Here is a 24300-nt window from a genome sequence, read left to right as displayed (position 1 = left end):
CATGTAAAAGCACCAGCTTATCACCTCTCCTATGTGTCACACCCAGGTTGTTATCATCTCTCCCATGGGGGTTGTTATCATCTTCCCATGTGTTACACCAGCAGGTTGTTATCTACCTCTCCCATGGTCACACCAGCAGGTTGTTATCATCTCTCCCATGTGTTACACCAGCAGGTTGTTATCATCTCTCCCATGGGTTACACCAGCAGGTTGTTATCACCTCTCCCATGTGTTACACCAGCAGGTTGTTATCACCTCTCCCATGTGTCACACCAGCAGGTTGTTATCATCTCTCCCATGTGTTACACCAGCAGGTTGTTATCACCTCTCCCAGGTGTTACACCAGCAGGTTGTTATCACCTCTTCCCATGTGTTACACCAGGGGGTTGTTATCACCTCTCCTATGTGTTACACCAGCAGGTTGTTATCACCTTCCCATGTGTCACACCAGCAGGTTGTTATCACCTCTCCCATGTGTTACACCAGCAGGCTGTTATCATCTCTCCCATGTGTTACACCAGGGGTTGTTATCACTCTCTCCCATGTGTTACACCAACAGGTTGTTATCATCTCTCCCATGTGTTACATGTGTTACACCAGGGGTTGTTATCACCTCTCCCATGTGTTACACCAGCAACATGTCACACCAGCAGGCTGTTATCATCTCTCCCATGTGTTACACCAGCAGGTTGTTATCACCTCTCCATGTGTTACACCAACAGGTTGTTATCATCTCTCCCATGTGTTACACCAGCAGGTTGTTATCACCTCTCCCATGTGTTACACCAGCAGGTTGTTATCATCTCTCCCATGTGTTACACCAACAGGCTGTTATCATCTCTCCCATGTGTTACACCAGCATGTTGTTATCACCTCTCCCATGTGTTACACCAACAGGTTGTTATCACCTCTCCCATGTGTTACACCAACAGGTTGTTATCACCTCTCCCATGTGTTACACCAGGGGTTGTTATCACTCTCCCATGTGTTCACACCAACAGGTTGTTATCATCTCTCCCATGTGTTACACCAGGGGTTGTTATCACCTCTCCCATGTGTTACACCAACAGGTTGTTATCACCTCTCCCATGTGTTACACCAGGGGGTTGTTATCATCTCTCCCATGTGTTACACCAGCAGGTTGTTATCACCTCTCCCATGTGTTACACCAACAGGTTGTTATCACCTCTCCCATGTGTTACACCAGCAGGTTGTTATCACCTCTCCCATGTGTCACACCAGCAGGTTGTTATCACTCTCCCATGTGTCACACCAACAGGTTGTTATCATCTCCAGCAGGTTGTTATCCCATGTGTTACACCAGGGTTGTTATCACCTCTCCCATGTGTTACACAACAGGGGTTGTTATCACCTCTCCCATGTGTTACACCAACATGTTGTTATCATCTCTCCCATGTGTTACACCAGGGGGTTGTTATCACCTCTCCCATGTGTTACACCAACATGTTGTTATCATCTCTCCCATGTGTTACACCAACAGGTTGTTATCACCTCTCCCATGTGTTACACCAACATGTTGTTATCATCTCTCCCATGTGTTACACCAGGGGGTTGTTATCACCTCTCCCATGTGTTACACCAACAGGTTGTTATCACCTCTCCCATGTGTTACACCAGCAGGTTGTTATCATCTCTCCCATGTGTTACACCAACAGGTTGTTATCACCTCTCCCATGTGTTACACCAGCAGGTTGTTATCACCTCTCCCATGGGCCACCAGGGGTTGTTATCACCTCTCCCATGTGTTACACCAACAGGTTGTTATCATCACCATGTGTTCTCCCATTCCCATGTGTTACACCAACAGGTTGTTATCACCTCTCCCATGGTTACACCAGGGGTTGTTATCACCTCTCCCATGTGTTACACCAGCAGGTTGTTATCACCTCTCCCATGTGTTACACCAACATGTTGTTATCACCTCTCCCATGTGTTACACCAGGGGGTTGTTACCAACACCTCTTCCCATGTGTTACACCAGCAGGTTGTTATCACCTCTCCCATGTGTTACACCAGCAGGTTGTTATCATCTCTCCCATGTGTTACACCAACAGGTTGTTATCACCTCTCCCATGTGTTACACCAGCAGGTTGTTATCACCTCTCCCATGTGTTACACCAACAGGTTGTTATCATCTCTCCCATGTGTTACACCAACAGGTTGTTATCACCTCTCCCATGTGTTACACCAGCAGGTTGTTATCCTCTCCCATGTGTTACACCAACAGGTTGTTATCACCTCTCCCATGTGTTACACCAACAGGTTGTTATCATCTCTCCCATGTGTTACACCAACAGGTTGTTATCACCTCTCCCATGTGTTACACCAACAGGTTGTTATCACCTCTCCCATGTGTTACACCAGCAGGTTGTTATCATCTCTCCCATGTGTTACACCAACAGGTTGTTATCACCTCTCCCATGTGTTACACCCATGTATCACCTATCCCAGTCACCAGCAGGTTGTTATCACCTCTCCCATGTGTTACACCAACAGGTTGTTATCATCTCTCCCATGTGTTACACCAACAGGTTGTTATCACCTCTCCCATGTGTTACACCAGCAGGTTGTTATCACCAGGTTGTTATCATCTCTCCCATGTGTTACACCAACAGGTTGTTATCATCTCTCCCATGTGTTACACCAGCAGGTTGTTATCACCTCTCCCATGTGTTACACCAGCAGGTTGTTGGTCACCTCTCTCCCATGTGTTACACCAGCAGGTTGTTATCACCTCTCCCATGTGTTACACCAGCAGGTTGTTATCACCTCTCCCATGTGTTACCAGCAGGTTGTTATCACTCTCCCATGTGTTACACCAACATGTTGTTACTTCTCCCATGTGTTACACCAGCAGGTTGTTATCACCTCTCCCATGTGTTACACCAGCAGGTTGTTATCACCTCTCCCATGTGTTACACCAGCAGGTTGTTATCATCTCTCCCATGTGTTACACCAGCAGGTTGTTATCATCTCTCCCATGTGTTACACCAGCAGGTTGTTATCATCTCTCCCATGTGTCACACCAGCAGGTTGTTATCATCTCTCCCATGTGTTACACCAGCAGGTTGTTATCACCTCTCCCATGTGTTACACCAGCAGGTTGTTATCACCTCTCCCATGTGTTACACCAACAGGTTGTTATCACCTCTCCCATGTGTCACACCAGCAGGTTGTTATCATCTCTCCCATGTGTTACACCAGGGGGTTGTTATCACCTCTCCCAGGTGTTACACCAGGGGGTTGTTATCATCTCTCCCATGTGTTACACCAACAGGTTGTTATCATCTCTCCCATGTGTTACACCAGAAGGTTGTTATCACCTCTCCCATGTGTTACACCAGCAGGTTGTTATCACCTCTCCCATGTGTTACACCAACAGGTTGTTATCATCTCTCCCATGTGTTACACCAACAGGTTGTTTCACCTTCCCTTCATTTATATCACCAGAAAAGTAATCACATTATTTGTGTGTATGTGTGTGTTATCACCTCTCCCATGTGTACAACAGGGGGTGTGTGCGTGTACACCAGCAGGTGTTTGTGGTGTGTATCTCTCCCATTAACCAGCAGGGCCACTGTCTCATGTGGCCAGCAGGTTGTTATCACATCTCCCATGTCTTACACCAACATGTTGATTCCTGCTCCACGTGTTACACCAAAGGTTGTTATCATCTCTCCCATAAGTGTTACACCAGCAGGTTATTATCACATGTGTTACAAAACAGGTTGTTATCATCTCCCATGTGTTACACCAACAGGTTGGCTTCTTCATTTATATCACCAGAAAAGTAATCACATTATTTGTGTGTATGTGTGTGTGTGTGTGCGTGTGCGTGTTTGTGGTGTGTAATTAATCCAGCTGGCCACTGTCTCATGGCTCTAGCGTGGAATATTCTCACATTAGCACTGAAATGAGAGCTCCACTACAAGGATAGACACACAGTAAGTAAACAAAATGGTAGAGAAGAGAGAGAGAGAGAGAGAGGATTGTGTGTCTGTGTAAAGTATGCAAAATTGTAACACTGTATGTGCAAAATGTAAGAGAGATGGATGGAAAGAAGAGAGAGGTATTATACAGTATGTAAGCCCTATTTCCCCATAAACATGTGCATACTCCTAAAAATGAAATGAAATATGAGTGAATTTACATAAAAACGTATCCAGAGTCCTCTGCTGGTACACTGTAGATATAATAGAGATATGAATGGACTTTCTTTCCTCTGATCATAACTTCAAGAAGATAAATGTATATCTATGTTTCCCATCATTAACTGGCCACCAGTTTATCTCAATGCTTACAGCACATGTGCTCGGTGAAAACAGAGAGTCAGTTAAAACCGTTTACAGTGTGTCCCTCGGGAGCACAGCTTATTTACATAGTATGTCTGGAAAACATTAACCACTGCCTCATTCCCAGGTTTATCATGTGTGTCTGTGTGTGTCCGCGTGCGTGTGTGTACGTGTGTGTCCGAATATAAACATAAACAAGCCTCCAGCTAGTTATTAGAACAAATACAGAAAACCAAACAAATGTATGAACAGATAGGGAATGGAATCTCTTGTCTCCCTCCTCTCCATCCCTTTCTCCAAAACTCCACCTCTTCCTTTCTCTCCACTCCCCTCCACCCAGCAGAAACAACAGAATCTCTCACGGTTTGGTTCTGGGAAAAGGTTTTCTCCCATAAACACCGGAGTTGGCTGGAATACAGAGCTGGCAGCCAAAACGGGATAGAGATGGGAATTCTATTGAACAGAGTCAGAGGCGCGTGTACTGTATGTCAGAGGAGAGCTGAGCTGGAAGTTTCCTGCAGTTGGACAGGGAATGAGGGATGGGGAGTTGGGATTTGTCGGGATCAGCAGATTCTAATGTATAGTGCAAATGTGTGTGTCTGTGTGTGTGTTTGTGTGAATGCACAAGTGCCTGTGCTTATGTAGTATGAATGTGTAAGTGTTTCAACTATGACAAAATAATTGTTTTCTGACAATCACTAGATAATACAACCAAGAATTCCTCTGGCAGAATGATTTGATGAACAGTTTACAGCTTAGCAAACACACGCATGCACACGCACACACAGACACACACACACACACACAAAACACACACACACACGCACATGCACGCACGCGCACACGCGCACACACGCACACTGTGTCTATGTATGCTGATGACATCAGCTACCACATCATGGATTAACTGCAAACACTTAACAAAGAGTTTCAGAATGGGTGGCAAAAATAAGCTAGTCGTAAATATTTCAGAAACTAAAAAAGCATTGTATTTGGGACAAACCCTAAACTAAATCTTGTAATAAATAATGTGGAAATTGAGCAAGCTGAGGTGACTAAACAGCTTGGAATAACTCTGATTGTAAACTGTCATGGTCAAAACATATTGATATAATGATAGCTAAGATGGGGAGAAGTCTGTCCATAGTACGAAAAGGACAAAATATATGAATTCACTGCTGTATGTCGCTCTGATCAGAGCTGAAGGACTAAACAGTCAAAGGTAACAAAAGCGCTGCTCTGCCTTATTGACATTACTATGAAGGAAACAAGTCCTACAATGCCACCAAGGGTCTCTTCACAGTCCCCAAGTCCAGAACGCACAGAACTACTCTCTTCCACATCAAGTCATTTATGTAAGCAGTAAAATCAGATTTAAAAACATCTACACCTTATGGAACCACGCGGACTGTGAACAGACACACACAGGCACATGCAGACGCACACACACGTATATTGTAATATTGTTATATGGTGGCATTAGAAATGTTGTATATTGTAGATATGTTTGGTTGTATATGTTGTGTTGTAGGTGGCAGATAGTTGAAATGCTGTGTTGTAGATATGTTGTGTTTAGATATGTTGTGTTGTTGTAGATATGTGTGTTGTTGTAGATATATGTTTGTGTTGTAAGATATGTTGGTTGTAGATATGTTGTGTTGTAGATATGTTGGTTGTAGATATGTTGTGGTTGTAGATATGTTGTGTTGTTGTAGATATGTTGTGTTGTAGATATGTTGTGTTGTAGATATGTTATGTTGTAGATATGTTGTGGTTGTAGATATGTTGTGGTTGCAGATATGTTGTGTTGTAGATATGTTGTGTTGTTGTAGATATGTTTGTGTTGTTGTAGATATGTTGTGTTGTAGATATGTTGTGTTGTAGATATGTTGTGTTGTAGATATGTTGTGGTTGTAGATATGTTGTGGTTGTAGATATGTTGTGTTGTAGATATAGGTTGTAGATATGTTGTGGTTGTAGATATGTTGTTTGTTGTAGATATGTTGTGTTGTAGATATGTTGTGTTGTTGTAGATATGTTGTGTTGTTGTAGATATGTTGTGTTGTTGTAGATATGTTGTGTTGTAGATATGTTGTGTTTTAGATATGTTGTGTTGCAGATATGTTGTGGTTGTAGATATGTGTAGATATGTTGTGTTGTAGATATGTTGTGTTTTAGATATGTTGTGTTGTTGTAGATATGTTGTGTTGTTGTAGATATGTTGTGTTGTAGATATGTTGTAGATATGTTGTGTTGTTGCAGATATGTTGTGTTGTAGATATGTTGTGTTGTTGTAGATATGTTGTGTTGTAGATATGCTGTGTTGTGAATATGTTGTGTTGTGTTATTTGTAGATATGTTGTGTTGTTGTAGATATGTTTGTGTTGTAGATATGTTGTGTTGTTGTAGATATGTTGTGTTGTAGATATGTTGTGTTGTATATATGTTGTGTTGTAGATATGTTGTGTTGTTTGTAGATATGTTGTGTTGTAGATATGTTGGTTGTATATATGTTGTGTTGTAGATATGTTGTGTTGTAGATATGTTGTGTTGTTGTAGATATGTTGTGTTGTAGATATGTTGTGTTTGTAGATATGTTGTGTTGTTGCAGATATGTTGTGGTTGTAGATATGTTATGTTGTAGATATGTTGTGTTGTAGATATGTTGTGTTGTTGTAGATATGTTGTGGTTGTAGATATGTTGTGTTGTAGATATGTTGTGTTGTAGATATGTTGTGTTGTAGATATGTTGTGTTGTTGTAGATATGTTGTGTTGTAGATATGTTGTGTGTTGTAGATATGTTATTATTTGTAGATATGTTGTGTTGTAGATATGTTGTAGATATGTTGTGGTTGTAGATATGTTGTGTTGTAGATATGTTGTGTTGTAGATATGTTGTGTTGTGTTGTTGTAGATATGTTGTGTTGTTGCAGATATGTTGTGTTGTTGTAGATATTTGTGTTGTTGTAGCTATGTTGTGTTGTAGATATGTTGTGTTGTAGATATGTTGTGGTTGTAGATATGTTGTGTTGTTGTAGATATGTTGTGTTGTAGATATGTTGTGGTTGTAGATATGTTGTGTTGTAGATATGTTGTGTTGTAGATATGTGTGTTGTTGTAGATATGTTGTGTTGTAGATATAGATATGTTGGTTGTAGATATGTTGTGGTTGTAGATATGTTGTGTTGTAGATATGTTGTGGTTGTAGATATGTTGTGTTGTAGATATGTTGTGTTGTAGATATATTGTGTTGTAGATATGTTGTGGTTGTAGATATGTTGTGCTGTAGATATGTTGTGTTGTAGATATGTTGTGTTTGTAGATATGTTGTGTTGTATATATGTTTGTAGATATAGATATGTTGTGTTGTAGATATGTTGTGGTTGTAGATATGTTGTGTTGTAGATATGTTGTGTGTAGATATGTTGTTGTAGATAGATATGTTGTGCTGTTGTAGATATGTTGTGTTGTAGATATGCTGTGGTTGTAGATATGCTGCAGATATGTTGTGTTGTAGATATGTTGTGTTGTAGATATGTTGTGTTGTAGATATGTTGTGTTGTAGATATGTTGTGTTAGATATGTTGTGGTTGTAGATATGTTTGTGTTTGATATGTTTGTTGTAGATATGTTGTGTAGTAGATATGTTGTGTTGTAGATATGTTGTGGTTGTAGATATGTTGTGTTGTAGATATGTTGTGTTGTAGATATGTTGTGTTGTAGATATGTTGTGGTTGTAGATATGTTGTGTTGTTGATATGCTGTGATATGTTGTATTGTAGATATGGTTGTAGGTATGTTGTGTTGTAGATATGTTGGGTTGTAGATATGTTGTGTTGTAGATATGTTGTATGATATTGTGTTGTAGATATGTTGTGTTGTAGATATGATAGATGTTGTGTTGTAGATATGTTGGGTTGTAGATATGTTGGTTGTAGATATGTTGTGGTTGTAGATATGTTGTGTTGTAGATATGTTGTGTTGTAGATATGTTGGGTTGTAGATATGTTGTGTTCAGATATATTTGGGTTGTTGATATGTTGTGTTGTTGTAGATATGTTGGGTTGTAGATATGTTTGTGTTGTAGATATGTTGGGTTTAGATATGTTGTGTTGTAGATATGTTGTGGTTGTAGATATGTTTGTGTTGTATTAGATATGTTGTGTTGTAGATATGTTGTGTTGTAGATATGTTGTGGTTGTAGATATGTTGTGTTGTAGATATGTTGTGTTGTAGATATGTTATTTGTAGATATGTTGTGTTGTAGATATGTTGTGGTTGTAGATATGTTGTGTTGTAGATATGTTGTAGATATGTTGTGTTGTAGATATGTTGTGGTTGTAGATATGTTGTGTTGTTGATATGTTGTGTTGTAGATATATTTGTGGTTGTAGATATGTTGTGGTTGTAGATATGTTGTGTTGTTGTAGATATGTTGTGTTGTAGATATATTTGTGTAGTAGATATGTTGTGTAGTAGATATGTTGTGTTGTTGTAGATATGTTGTGTTGTAGATATGTTGGGTTGTAGATATGTTGTGGTTGTAGATATGTTGTGGTTGTAGATGTTGTGTTGTAGATATGTTGTGTTGTAGATATGTTGTGTTGTAGATATGTTGTTGTAGATATGTTGTGTTGTAGATATGTTGGGTTGTAGATATGTTGTGTTGTAGATATGTTGTGTTTGTAGATATGTTGTGTTGTAGATATGTTGTGGTTGTAGATATGTTGTGTTGTAGATATGTTGGGTTGTAGATATGTTGTGTTGTAGATATGTTGTGTTGTAGATATGTTGGGTTGTTGATATGTTATGTTGTAGATATGTTGGGTTGTAGATATGTTTGTGTTGTAGATATGTTGTGTTGTAGATATATTTGTTGTAGATATGTTGTGTTTGTGTTGTTGTAGATATGTTGTGTTGTAGATATGTTGTGGTTGTAGATATGTTGTGTTGTAGATATGTTGGGTTGTAGATATGTTTAGATAGTTGGGTTGTTGATATGTTGGGTTGTAGATATGTTGGGTTGTAGATATGTTGTGTGTTGTAGATATGTTGTGTTGTAGATATGTTGGGTTGTAGATATGTTGATATGTTGTTGTAGATATGTTGTGTTGTTGTAGATATATGTTGTGTTGTAGATATGTTGTGTTGTTGTAGATATGTTGTAATTAAAGATATGTAATGGTTGTAATATAGATATGTTGTGGTTGTAGATATGTTGTGTTGTAGATATGTTGGGTTGTAGATATGTTGTGTTGTAGATATGTTGTGTTGTAGATATGTTGTGTTGTAGATATGTTTGTTGTTGTAGATATGTTGTGTTGTAGATATGTTGGGTTGTAGATATGTTGTGTTGTTGTAGATATGTTGTGTTGTTGTAGATATGTTGTGTTGTAGATATGTTGTGTAGATATGTTTGTTGTAGATATATTTGTGTTGTTGTAGATATGTTGTGTTGTAGATATGTTGGGTTGTAGATATGTTGTAGATATGTTGTGTTGTAGATATGTTGTGTTGTTGTAGATATGTTGTGTTGTAGATATGTTGGGTTGTAGATATGTTGTGTGTGTTGTAGATATGTTGTGTTGTTGTAGATATGTTGTGTTGTAGATATGTTGTGTGTTGTAGATATGTTGTGTTGTAGATATGTTGTGTTGTTGTAGAAATGTTGTGTTGTAGATATGTTGTGTTGTAGATATGTTGGGTTTGATATGTTGTGTTGTAGATATGTTGTGTTGTAGATATGTTGTGTTGTAGATATGTTGTGGTTGTAGATATGTTTGTTGTTGTAGATATGTTGTGTTGTTGTAGATATGTTGTGTTGTTGTAGATATGTTGTGTTGTAGATATGTTTGTGTTGTTGCAGATATGTTGTGTTGTAGATATAGATATGTGTTGTAGATATGTTTAGTGTTGTGGTTGTAGATATGTTGTGTTGTAGATATGTTGTGTTGTAGATATGTTGTTGTTGTAGATATGTTGTGTTGTAGATATGTTGTGTTGTAGATATGTTGTGTTGTAGATATGTTGTGTTGTAGATATGTTGTGTTGTAGATATGTTGTGTTGTAGATATGTTGTGTTGTAGATATGTTGTGTTGTAGATATGTTGGGTTGTAGATATGTTGTGTTGTAGATATGTTGTGTTGTAGATATGTTGTGGTTGTAGATATGTTGTGTTGTAGATATGTTGGGTTGTTGTAGATATGTTGTGTTGTAGATATGTTGGGTTGTAGATATGTTGTGTTGTAGATATGTTGTAGAAGAAATGTTGGGTTGTAGATATGTTGTGTTGTAGATATGTTGTGTTGTAGATATGTTGTGTTGTAGATATGTTGTGTTGTAGATATGTTGGGTTGTAGATATGTTGGGTTGTAGATATGTTGTGTTGTAGATATGTTGTGTTGTAGATATGTTGTGTTGTAGATATGTTGTGTTGTAGATATGTTGTGTTGTAGATATGTTGTATTTGTAGATATGGGTTTAGATATGTTGGGTTGTAGATATGTTGTGTTGTAGATATGTTGGGTTGTAGATATGTTGTGTTGTAGATATGTTGTGTTGTAGATATGTTGTGTTGTAGATATGTTGTGGTTGTAGATATGTTGTGTTGTTGTAGATATGTTGTGTGTTGTAGATATGTGTGTGTTTAGATATGTTGTGTTGTAGATATGTTGTGGTTGTAGATATGTTGTGTTGTAGATATGTTGGTTGTTGTAGATATGTTGTGTTGTAGATATGTTGTGTTGTTGTAGATATGTTGTGTTGTAGATATGTTGTGTTGTGTTGTTGTAGATATGTTGGGTTGTAGATATGTTGTGTTGTTGTAGATATGTGTGTGTTGTAGATATGTTGTGTTAGATTGTTGTTGTACAGATATGTTGTGTTGTAGATATGTTGTGTTGTTGCAGATATGTTGTGTTGTAGATATGTTGTGTTGTTGTAGATATGTTGGGTTGTAGATATGTTGTGTTGTTGTAGATATGTTGTGTTTTGTTGTTGTAGATATGTTGTGTTAGATATGTTGTGTTGTAGATATGTTGGGTTGTAGATATGTTTTGTGTTGTGATATGTTGGGTTGTAGATATGTTTAGATATGTTGTGTTGTTGATTGTGTTGTAGATATGTTGTGTTGTAGATATGTTGGGTTGTAGATATGTTGTGTTGTTGTAGATATGTTGGGTTTGTAGATATGTTGTGTTGTTGTAGATATGTTGGGTTGTAGATATGTTGTGTTGTGTTGTTGTAGATATGTTGGGTTTAGATATGTTGTGTTGTTGTAGATATGTTGTGTTGTAGATATGTTGTGTTGTAGATATGTTGTGTTGTAGATATGTTGGGTTGTAGATATAGATATTTGTGTTGTAGATATGTTGGAGTTTGTAGATATGTTGTGTTGTTGTAGATATGTTGTGTGTTGTAGATATGTTGTGTTGTAGATATGTTGTGTTGTAGATATGTTGTGTTGTAGATATGTTGTGTTGTAGATATGTTGTGTTGTAGATATGTTTTGTTGTAGATATGTTGTGTTGTAGATATGTTGTGTTGTAGATATGTTGTGTTGTTGTAGATATGTTGGGTTGTAGATATGTTGGGTTGTAGATATGTTGTGTTGTTGTAGATATGTTTGTGTTGTTGTAGATATGTTGTGTTGTAGATATGTTGTGTTGTAGATATGTTGGGTTGTAGATATGTTTGTTGTTGTAGATATATTTGTGTTTGTTTAGATATGTTGTTGTAGATATGTTGGTTTGTAGATATGTTGTGTTGTTGTAGATATGTTGTGGTTGTAGATATGTTGTGTTGTAGATATGTGTGTTGTAGATATGTTGGGTTGTAGATATGTTGTGTTGTAGATATAGATATGTTGTGTTGTAGATATGTTGTGTTGTAGATATGTTGTGTTGTTGTAGATATGTTGTGTTGTAGATATGTTTGTGTTGTTTGATATGTTGTGTTGTAGATATGTTGTGTTGTAGATATGTTGTGTTGTAGATATGTTGTGTTGTAGATATGTTGGGTTGTAGATATGTTGTGTTGTAGATATGTTGTTGTAGATATGTTGTGTTGTAGATATGTTGTGTTGTAGATATGTTGGGTTGTAGATATGTTGGGTTGTAGATATGTTGTGTTGTTGTAGATATGTTGTGTTGTAGATATGTTGGGTTGTAGATATGTTGTGTTGTTGTAGATATGTTGTGTTGTTGTAGATATGTTGGGTTGTAGATATGTTGTGTTGTAGATATGTTGTTGTAGATATGTTGTGTTGTAGATATGTTGTGTTGTAGATATGTTGTGTTGTAGATATGTTGGGTTGTAGATATGTTGTGGGTTGTAGATATGTTGTGTTGTTGTAGATATGTTGGGTTGTAGATATGTTGGGTTGTAGATATGTTGTGTTGTTGTAGATATGTTGTGTTGTTGTAGATATGTTGTGTTGTAGATATGTTGTGTTGTAGATATGTTGGGTTGTAGATATGTTGTGTTGTTGTAGATATGTTGTGTTGTTGTAGATATGTTGGGTTGTAGATATGTTGGGTTGTAGATATGTTGTGTTGTTGTAGATATGTTGTGTTGTTGTAGATATGTTGTGTTGTAGATATGTGTAGATATGTTGGGTTGTAGATATGTTGTGTTGTTGTAGATATGTTGGGTTGTAGATATGTTGTGTTGTTGTAGATATGTGTTGTAGATATGTTGTGTTGTAGATATGTTGTGTTGTAGATATGTTGTGTTGTAGATATGTTGTAGATATGTTGTGTTGTTGTAGATATGTTGTATTGTAGATATGTTGTGTTGTTGTAGATATGTTGTGTTGTAGATATGTTGTGTTGTAGATATGTTGTGTTGTAGATATGTTGTGTTGTAGATATTGGGTTGTAGATATGTTGTGGTTGTAGATATGTTGGGTTGTAGATATGTTGTGTTGTAGATATGTTGTGTTGTAAGATATGTTGTGGTTGTAGATATGTTGTGTTGTAGATATGTTGTGTTGTAGATATGTTGTGTTGTAGATATGTTGGGTTGTAGATATGTTGGGTTGTAGATATGTTGTGGTTGTAGATATGTTGTGTTGTAGATATGTTGTGTTGTAGTGTTGTAGATATGTTGTGTTGTAGATAGTAGATATGTTGGGTTGTAGATATGTTGGGTTGTAGATATGTTGTGTTGTAGATATGTTGGGTTGTAGATATGTTGGGTTGTAGTTATGTTGTGTTGTAGATATGTTGTGTTTGTAGATATGTTGGGTTGTAGATATGTTGGGTTGCTTAGATATGTTGTGTTGTAGATATGTTGGGTTGTAGATATGTTGGTTGTAGATATGTTGTGTTGTAGATATGTTGTGTTGTAGATATGTTGTGGTTGTAGATATGTTGTGTTGTTGTAGATAGATATGTTGTGTTGTTGTAGATATGTTGTGTTGTAGATATATTTGGGTTGTTGTAGATATGTTGTGTTGTAGATATGTTGTGTTGTTGTAGATATGTTGTGTTGTAGATATGTTGTGTTGTGTTGTTGTAGATATGTTGTGGTTGTAGATATGTTGTGTTGTTGTAGATATGTTGTGTTGTAGATATGTTGGGTTGTAGATATGTTGTGTTGTTGTAGATATGTTGTGTTGTAGATATGTTGTGTTGTGTTGTTGTAGATATGTTGGGTTGTAGATATGTTGTGTTTGTTGTAGATATGTTGTGTTGTAGATATGTTGTGTTTTGTTGTTGTAGATATGTTGTGTTGTAGATATGTTGGGTTGTAGATATGTTGGGTTGTAGATATGTTGTGTTGTAGATATGTTGGGTTGTAGATATGCTGGGTTGTAGATATGTTGTGTTGTTGTAGATATGTTGTGTTGTAGATATGTTGTGTTGTAGATATGTTGGGTTGTAGATATGTTGTGCTGTGTTGTTGTAGATATGTTGGGTTGTAGATATGTTGTGTTGTGTTGTTGCAGATATGTTGGGTTGTAGATATGTTTGTGTTGTGTTGTTGTAGATATGTTTGGGTTGTAGATATGTTGTGTTGTTGTAGATATGTTGTGTTGTAGATATGTTGTGTTGTAGATATGTTGGGTTGTAGATATGTTGGGTTGTAGATATGTTGTGTTGTTGTAGATATGTTGTGTTGTAGATATGTTGGGTTGTAGATATGTTGTGTTGTTGTAGATATGTTGTGTTGTTGTAGATATGTTGTGTTGTAGATATGTTGTGTTGTAGATATGTTGGGTTGTAGATATGTTGTGTTGTAGATATGTTGTGTTGTAGATATGTTGTGTTGTAGATATGTTGGGTTGTAGATATGTTGTGTTGTAGATATGTTGGGTTGTAGATATGTTGTGTTGTAGATATGTTGGGTTGTAGATATGTTGTGGTTGTAGATATGTTGTGTTGTTGTAGATATGTTGTGTTGTTGTAGATATGTTGTGTTGTAGATATGTTGTGTTGTAGATATGTTGGGTTGTAGATATGTTGTGTTGTTGTAGATATGTTGTGTTGTTGTAGATATGTTGGGTTGTAGATATGTTGGGTTTAGATATGTTGTGTTGTTGTAGATATGTTGTGTTGTTGTAGATATGTTGTGTTGTAGATATGTTGTGTTGTAGATATGTTGGGTTGTAGATATGTTGTGTTGTAGATATGTTGTAGATATGTTTGTGTAGATATGTTGGGTTGTAGATATGTTGTGGTTGTAGATATAGATATGTTGTGTTGTTGTAGATATGTTTGTTTGTTGTAGATATGTTGTGTTTAGATATGTTGTGTTGTAGATATGTTGTGTTGTAGATATGTTGTGTTGTTGTAGATATGTTGTGTTGTAGATATGTTGTGTTGTTGTAGATATGTTGTGTTGTAGATATGTTGTGTTGTAGATGTTGTGTTGTAGATATGTTGTGTTGTAGATATGTTGTGTTGTAGATATGTTGGGTTGTAGATATGTTGTGTTGTAGATATGTTGTGGTTGTAGATATGTTGTGTTGTAGATATGTTGTGTTGTAGATATGTTGTGTTGTAGATATGTTGTGTTGTAGATATGTTGGGTTGTAGATATGTTGTGTTGTAGATATGTTGGGTTGTAGATATGTTGGGTTGTAGATATGTTGTGGTTGTAGATATGTTGTAGATATGTTGTGTTGTAGATATGTTGTTTTGTAGATATGTTGTGTTGTAGATATGTTGGGTTGTAGATATGTTGGGTTGTAGATATGTTGTGTTGTAGATATGTTGTGTTGTTGTAGATATGTTGGGTTGTAGATATGTTGTGGTTGTAGATATGTTGTGTTGTAGATATGTTGGGTTGTAGATATGTTGGGTTGTAGATATGTTGGGTTGTAGATATGTTGGGTTGTAGATATGTTGTGGTTGTAGATATGTTGTGTTGTAGATATGTTGTGTTGTAGATATGTTGGGTTGTAGATATGTTGGGTTGTAGATATGTTGTGTTGTAGATATGTTGGGTTGTAGATATGTTGTGTTGTAGAGATGTTGTGTTGTAGAGATGTTGTGTTGTAGATATGTTGTGTTGTAGATATGTTGTGTTGTAGATATGTTGTGTTGTAGATATGTTGTGGTTGTAGATATGTTGGGTTGTAGATATGTTGTTGTAGATATGTTGTGTTGTAGATATGTTGTGTTGTAGATATGTTGTGTTGTTGTAGATATGTTGTTTTAGATATGTTGTGTTGTAGATATGTTGGGTTGTAGATATATTTGGGTTGTAGATATGTTGTGTTGTAGATATGTTGGGGTTGTAGATATGTTGGGTTGTAGATATGTTGTGGTTGTACTGTTTTTAATGTGCTGTGTTGGACCCAAGGAAGAATAGCTGCTGCCTTGGCTAATTGGGATCCCTAATAAATCCCCCCTGAAAAAAAATACATTGTGTTATGATCAAAAGAGTCTCAAGTCTACACTGTGTGAGTCTCTGAGGATGAAAGTGAGAGCTAGGTAAATAAATATTGAAATGATAACAGGAGTGTTGCAAAGGAAGAGAAATGGCCACCTGGGTCTGCTATATCGCCATTTCTCTCTTTTGAATCCCTACCTCAGGATATCCTGCCCTTCACAATAAGGAGAGGCGGATGATTAGGAGACAGGGACAGAAGGAAGAGGAGGAAGTTAAGAAAGAGGGAGGTGTTGAGCTGAGGGCTTAGCACAACACAACAGCAGGACCTTGAACCAGCCAATAGCTTTAAAGAGGCCTTCCCCAGGGAGAAAGTGTGACTGAATCTTTGTTGAGTTCACATTATTCCCAGATTGATATAGGAATGCATGAACACATGTCCCTGTACAGTGACTTCAGAAGGTATTCACACCCTTGACTTTTTCCACATGTTGTTGTAATAAACAGCCTGCATTTAAAATGCTTTACATTGAGATTGTGTGTCACTGGCCTACCCACAATACTCCATAATGTCAAAGTGGAATTATGTTTTTAAACATTTGTACAAATGAATTAAAAATGAAAGTATTCAACCCCTTTGTTATGGCAAGACTAAATAAGTTCAGGAGTAAAGATTTGCTTAACAAGTCACATAAGCAGTTGCATGGACTCACTTTGTGTGCAAAACATGTTTAACATGATTTCTGAATGACTTCCTCATGTATGTAGGCCACACATACACTTATCTATGTTCCCCCAGTCCCAGACAGTGCATTTCAAACACAGATTCAACCACAACAACCAGGAGGATTTCAATGCCTCGCAAAGGGCACCTATTGGTAGATAAAAAAGATAAATAAACAAAGCAGACAATTAATATCCCCTTTGAGCATGGTGAAGTTATTAACACTTTGGATGGTGTATCAATACACCCACTACAACGATACAGGCGTCCTTCAGTTTCCAGAGGGAAGGACACCTCTCAGGGATTTCACCATGAGGCCAATTGTGACTTTACTGTTACAGAGTTTAATGGCTGTGATAGGAAAACTGAGGATGGATTAAAAACATTACTGTTACTCCACAATAGTAAACGAAATGACAGAGGAAAAAGAAGGAAGCCTGTACAGAATAAAAATATTCCAAACAACCCTGTTTGCAACAACGAATTCAAGTAAAACTGCAAAATAATGTGGCAAAAAAAATGACATTATGTCCTAAATACAAAGCAATATGTTTGGGGCAAATCCAACACAACACATCACTGAGTACCACTCTACATATTTTCAAGCATTGTTGTGGCTGCATCATGTTATGGGTATGCTTGTCATTGGCAAGGACTAGGATGTTTTTAAGGATAAAAATTGACTGACTAGAGCTAAGTACATGCAAAATCCTAGAGGAAAACCTGGTTCAGTCTGCTTTCCACCAGACACTGGGAGACACATTCAACTTTCAGTAGGACAATAACCTAAAACACAAGGCCAAATATACAATGGAGTTTCTAAGACGGCCTAATTACAGTTTTACTTAAATAGGCTTTAAAATCTATGGCAAGACTTGAAAATGGCTGTTTAGCCATGATCAACAACCAACTTGACAGAATTTTTTGAGAATAATGTGCAAATATTGTACAATCCAGATGTGCATGGCTCTTAGAGACTTACCCAGAAAGACTCACAGCTGTAATGTGATTCTAACATGTATTGACTCTGGGGTCTACTATGTACTTATGTAAATTAAATTATTTAATTTCCAATAAATTAGCAAACATTTCTAAAAACATGCTTTTACTTTGTCATTATGGGGTATTGTGTGTAGATGGGTGAGAAAAACAAATCTATTTAATCCACTTTGAATTCAGGCTACAACACAACAAAATGTGAAATCAGTCAAGGGTCAGAATACTCTGTGAAGGCATTAGATTCGTTGTTGTGTATTTTATTTTATCCCCATGTATTACTATTTTATTTGTATAATTATTTTTGAACTCGTAAGTAAGCATTTCACAGTAAAGTCTACACTGGCGCATGTGACAAATACAATTGAATTTGTGTGAGTGTGAGCATTTCACACACACATGCGTTAATGTACACACATACCTGTGAAAATGAGAGAATAATAGGGGAGGAAGACACTGAAGGAGTTTTCCCTAGAACAAGAGAGAGGAGAGCAGACCTAGGGTCAGAGCTGAGAAGTGGACAGGGACAGAGGCAGGGTGCTGGGGATCTACTCAGGAAATACCTGTGGCTACAGTGAAGAGGAGGAGTGGACAGGGACAGAGGCCGGGTGCTGGGGATCTACTCAGGAAATACCTGTGGCTACAGTGAAGAGAGGAGGAGTGGACAGGGACAGAGGCAGAGGCAGGGTGCTGGGGATCTACTCAGGAAATACCTGTGGCTACAGTGAAGGAGGAGTGGACAGGGACAGAGGCCGGGTGCTCGGGATCTTCTCAGGAAATACCTGTGGCTACAGTGAAGAGAGGGAGGAGTGGACAGGGACAGAGGCATGGGGCTGGGGATCTACTCAGGAAATACCTGTGGCTACAGTGGAGAGAGGAGGAGTGGACAGGGACAGAGGCAGAGGCAGGGGCTGAGGGATCTACTCAGAAAATACCTGTGGCTACAGTGAAGAAGGAGGAGTGACAGGGACAGAGGCAGGGTGCTGGGGATCTACTCAGGAAATACCTGTGGCTACAGTGAAGAGAGGAGGAGTGGACAGGGACAGGGCAGGGGGCTGGGGATCTACTCAGGAAATACCTGTGGCTACAGTGAAGAGAGAGGAGGAGTGGACAGGGACAGAGGCAGAGGCAGGGTGCTGGGGATCTACTCAGGAAATACCTGTGGCTACAGTGAAGAGAAGAGGAGTGGACAGGGACAGGGGCAGAGGCAGGGTGCTGGGGATCTACTCAGGAAATACCTGTGGCTACAGTGAAGAGAGGAGGAGTGGACAGGGACAGAGGCAGGAGGCTGGGGATCTACTCATTAAATACCTGTGGCTACAGTGAAAGAGGAGGAGTGGACAGGGACAGGGGCAGAGGCAGGGTGCTGGGGATCTACTCAGGAAATACCTGTGGCTACAGTGAAAGAGAGGAGTGGACAGGGACAGGGACAGAGGCAGGGTGCTGGGGATCTACTCAGGAAATACCTGTGGCTACAGTGAAGAGAGAGGAAGTGGACAGGGACAGGGACAGAGGCAGGGTGCTGGGGATCTACTCAGGAAATACCTGTGGCTACAGTGAAGAGAGGAGGAGTGGACAGGGACAGAGGCAGGGTGCTGGGGATCTACTCAGGAAATACCTGTGGCTACAGTGAAGAGAGGAGGAGTGGACAGGGACAGAGGCAGGAGGCTGGGGATCTACTCAGGAAATACCTGTGGCTACAGTGAAGGAGGAGGAGTGGACAGGGACAGAGGCATGGGGCTGGGATCTACTCAGGAAATACCTGTGGCTACAGTGAAGAGAGGATGAGTGGTGGAGAATAGAAGTGCAGGGGAAGGTACAGTGTGAAAATCATATCCAGACTAGTTATTTCTCTCTCTCTCTCTCTCTCAATTCAATTGCTTTATTGGCATGACGTAACAATGTACATATTGCCAAATCAAAATGGTCAACGGGACAATAGTAACAACATTAACCAATTGTCAAAAAAACATACATTCAACAATAACAATAAGCATACAGTAGAGGACATGTGCAGGTTGATTGGTTTCCAGACACTGTCCCTCAACTTAGCAATGTAGTGCGCTGCCAACCCACAACTCTCTGCATCCTCCCCCAAAATGACTGGTAGCCTACTCTCATCAGAGGTCTTTGAAATACTCTCTAATTGTTTTATAATTTTTTTACATTTTGTCAGGAAATGCAGCTCCGTCTCAGGTTCTGCTGTTGTGCAGTGGTTGCACAGCCTTTCCTCTACAAGGGTGCCAGGTTTTCCTGTGTCTACCCCTCTCAATGGAGAGGCTGTACTCACTGAGCCTGTACTTTGTCAAGATTTTGATCAGTAACCATGGTCAAATATTTAGCCACAGTGTACTGTCGATTTAGGGCCAGAAAGCACTGCATTTTGCTCTCTCTCTCTCTCTCTCTCTCTCTCTCTCTCTCTCTCTCTCTCTCTCTCTCTCTCTCTCTCTCTCTCTCTCTCTCTCTCTCTCTCTCTCTCTCTCTCTCTCTCTCTCTCTCTCTCTCCCTCTCTCTCTCTCTCTCTCTCTCTCTCTCTCTCTCTCTCTCTCTCTCTATCCCTCTCTCTCTCTCTCTCTCTATCCCTCTCTCTATCCCTCTCTCTCTCTCTCTCTCTCAGCAGTCTTGTACCAGATAAAGGATTACAGTTCCTTGTTGGTGAGAGAGCTACTACAGTATGAGCCGAATGGTAGTGTAGTCAGTCTGACATTTCTGGAAGTCTGGATCACTCATTACTACTGACCTTGCCTCAGAACAGCCATTACAACACTCCACAGCACATGAAACTACTTTATAATCCCAGGGAAGGCTTGTTTTGCTGAAGAGAAAGTTACAAAGGGTAGTCGGGTTGATTATGTCTGTTTTGAGGGGCGTTAGGGTGTCTCCTGAGTAAGAAGTGTATTCAAGGGAAGTGCACGATATGAGGGGAGGTTTAGGGTGTTTCCTGAGTAAGAAGTGTATTCAGGGGAAGTGCACGATATGAGGGGAGGTTTAGGGTTTTCCTGTCATTGTGTTGACCCTTCATGAGGGCAAACATTTCAACTTGACCTCTGTAAGATGGTAAGATGTCCTCCCTAATAACACAGTTCTTTAAAGGGAGCCAAGGCAGTGAGCCAGAAAGAGGGGAAGTGTGTGAGAGTGTGTGTGTGTGTGTTTCTGTATGATGCTCTGAATACTTGCTTTGTGAATTTGATTATGTGTGTGTCAGTCCCTCTCCTGCTTGTTGCTATGACTGCAGCCCTAGTACCTCTGTGATCCCTCTCTGGGTTCGTCTGGTGGGGCCTGACAGTGTGGACTGCACACAGGGCAGGTGGGATGAGTAAGGAATACTAATTGCTCTCTGTGCAGATTCAGACATGGTGGAGCGAATACTGATCATCAATTCTGCCGTGTCAGAGCTGGTCTCTCTCACACACACACACACACACACACACACACACACACACACACACACACACACACACACACACACACACACACACACACACACACACACACACACACACACACACACACACACACACACACACACACACACACACACACACACACACACACACACACACACACACACACACACACACACACACACACACACACACACACACACACTGAAAAGGTGACCTGGTTGTAAATCTGAACATAGAGTGAAAATGTGTGTGTGTATGAAGAAACACCCACTTTCACACTCCCAAGAACACTCAGCCCTCAGTTACAGGGCCTTTAAAAACAGCCCTAGCAACCCAACGGTAACCAAAAACACTTGCTTCTTCCTGCTGACATTGTGAATACTGAGTATTTGGAGTTTATAAAAATCGGTGTGTGTGTGTCCTGAAAGAGAAACAACAACTACTAAAGAGGCTTTTGTCTCTGCATTAGGTAGAACTGGGCCAGAACACTCATTTTTTATAGAGAGGAGTCAATGGCCTACTAACACACCACACACACTCCATACACAAACACACACTCCATACACAAACACACACTCCATACACAAACACACACTCAAATACACAAACACACACTCCATACACAAACACACACTCAAATACACAAACACACACTCCATACACAAACACATACTCCATACACAAACACACACTCAAATACACAAACACACACTCCATACACAAATACACACTCCATACACAAACACACACTCCATACACAAACACACACTCCATACACAAACACACACTCCATACACAAACACACACTCAAATACACAAACACATACTCCATACACAAATACACACTCCATACACAAACACACACTCCATACACAAACACACACTCCATACACAAACACACACTCCATACACAAACACACACTCAAATACACAAACACACACTCCATACACAAACACACACTCCATACACAAACACACACTCCATACACAAACACACACTCCATACACAAACACACACTCCATACACAAACACACACTCAAATACACAAACACACACTCCATACACACACACTCAATATACACAAACACACACTCCATACACAAACACACACTCAAATACACAACATCCGCAAATATGAGCCATTGGTTACGTGATGTGAAGGTATGACAGTGGCTGTATTCCAGTCCATGTTACTACTATATGAGTGGATTGGAGCACCTAGATCACTCTACAAAAACAACCCACTATCCCCATCACACCAGAAGCTTGTCCACAACACCTGATTTTGTCTCATACTTCATATTAAACCTACTGTATAGCCCTGTCGCCTTGAGCATGCACCTTGTTAGTTACACACCAGCTGTTAGCCCTTTTATTCCTCTACTCTGCCTAGAGCCCCCGCTGTCCTAACCCCTTCATTAGTGGCAGCATCAGGTTACGGCACACTGATCTACCTATAGTCTGACGCTTATTTGAACACTTCCTCTCACATACAGTGGAGTGTCTGTGTGTGTGTGTGTGTGTGTGTGTGTGTGTGTGTGTGTGTGTGTGTGTGTGTGTGTGTGTGTGTGTGTGTGTGTGTGTGTGTGTGTGTGTGTGTGTGTGTGTGTGTGAGGTGTATCCTACCTGGTACAGTGGCCTGGGGACACACCTGTGTGCGTGTGTGAGGTGTAGTGCGCGGAGATGTCTGAGAGCTGAGGAGGTGAAGGTCCATAGCAGACCCTGACGTGTGAACAGCACATCCTCCAGACCCAGCAGTACTGCTTCCATCATAGAAACACACAAGTAGCTATCTACAAGAAAACAGGTACACCAGATGACAGGTAGGTATCCACAGGTCAGACTAAAATGCCTTGTTTCCTCGCTCTTCTCTCTAAGGATCCAACATTCTGATCACTCCGTAAAAAGAGAGGTCACCGCAATCCTGTGTCAATATCCCACGCAGCTAGAGAAATCCCCAATGGCTCTATCCCTCTCTCCTCTCTCCTGTCCTGTAACTGAAGCAACCCTGAGAGCCAAAGTCTGGTTGCGACAAACACAAACATTCCCACTGCCTGTTCCTTTCTCTCTCTCTCCCTTTCTCGCTCTCTCCCTTTTTCTTTTTGGTCTGTTAGTTGTTTTTAAAGTGACACTCAGTTCCAGAGCATTCCAGGCTCCAGGCTGACAAACAGACTGAGAGAAGGAAGGAAAGGGAGACCCAGTAGATGAGTGACAGGGACAGGGAAAGGTGACTGTTCTCTCTGTGGAGGATAGAGGGGTGTGCTTACATTCTCCACACCTCCACTCAGCCACCGGTCAGTTCGCATCTCATCTTACCCAACTCCATTGCACGCACACACACACACACACACACACACACACACACACACACACACACACACACACACACACACACACACACACACACACACACACACACACACACACACACACACACACACACACACACACACACACACACACACACACACACACACACACACACACACACACACACACACACAGCAGCCAGCAGATTCGCTGACGTCCCATCTCCAGATGGAGGATGGGAGTGTTTTCTCTCAGCTCTGGGAGTCAGGCCAGATTCTCCATTTTTTAACCAGGAACCAGAATCCCAAGGACATCGTGTGGCCTGATGTGACCTCTGAGAATGAAAGAACACCATGCGCCCTCCGCAATACTTTGTAGAGACACCTTTTGCAGTAATTACAGCTATAAGTCTCTTTGGGTATGTCTCTATAAGCTTGGCATATCTGGCCACTGGGATTTTTTCCCATTCTTCAAGGCAAAACTGCTCCAGCTCCTTCAAGTTGGATGGGTTCTGCTGGTGTACAGCAATCTTTAAGTCATACCACAGATTCTCTATTGGATAGAGGTCTTGGATTTGATGAGGCCATTCCAAGACATTTAAATGTTTCCCCTTAAACCACTCAAGTGTTGCTTTAGCAGTATGCTTAGGGTCATTGTCCTGCAGGAAGGTGAACCTCCGTCCCAGTCTCAAATCTCTGGTAGACTGAAACAG

At 39.7% G+C, this 24300-nt stretch overlaps 1 protein-coding gene and 1 long non-coding RNA gene across 11 annotated transcripts in view; one reads left to right on the top strand and one right to left on the bottom strand.

Annotated features, from left to right (window-relative positions):
- Positions 1-24300, bottom strand: part of LOC118376514 (FERM domain-containing protein 4A-like) — a 446877-nt gene that overhangs the window by 295968 nt on the left and 126609 nt on the right. For 2 of the 10 annotated variants that reach the window (XM_052474915.1, XM_052474916.1), the window contains exon 1: positions 22905-23584. The exons of 3 other annotated variants lie outside the window; for them this stretch is intronic. In XM_052474915.1, coding sequence (XP_052330875.1) covers positions 22905-23051 — 147 coding nt within the window. In that variant the 5' untranslated portion in view covers positions 23052-23584. Of the gene's footprint in view, positions 1-22904; positions 23585-24300 lie in introns of those variants that run through there. 5 more of the 10 variants (XM_052474911.1, XM_052474912.1, XM_052474909.1 and 2 more) reach the window with 3 other exon arrangements.
- The window catches only part of LOC127910610 (uncharacterized), a 115475-nt gene that overhangs the window by 87106 nt on the left and 4069 nt on the right, over positions 1-24300 (top strand). The gene's annotated exons all lie outside the window — the stretch shown is intronic.

This window comes from Oncorhynchus keta, chromosome 22, assembly GCF_023373465.1.
Source record: "Oncorhynchus keta strain PuntledgeMale-10-30-2019 chromosome 22, Oket_V2, whole genome shotgun sequence".
Lineage (NCBI taxonomy): Eukaryota > Metazoa > Chordata > Actinopteri > Salmoniformes > Salmonidae > Oncorhynchus > Oncorhynchus keta.
This window is presented reverse-complemented; position numbering and strand designations above follow the sequence as displayed.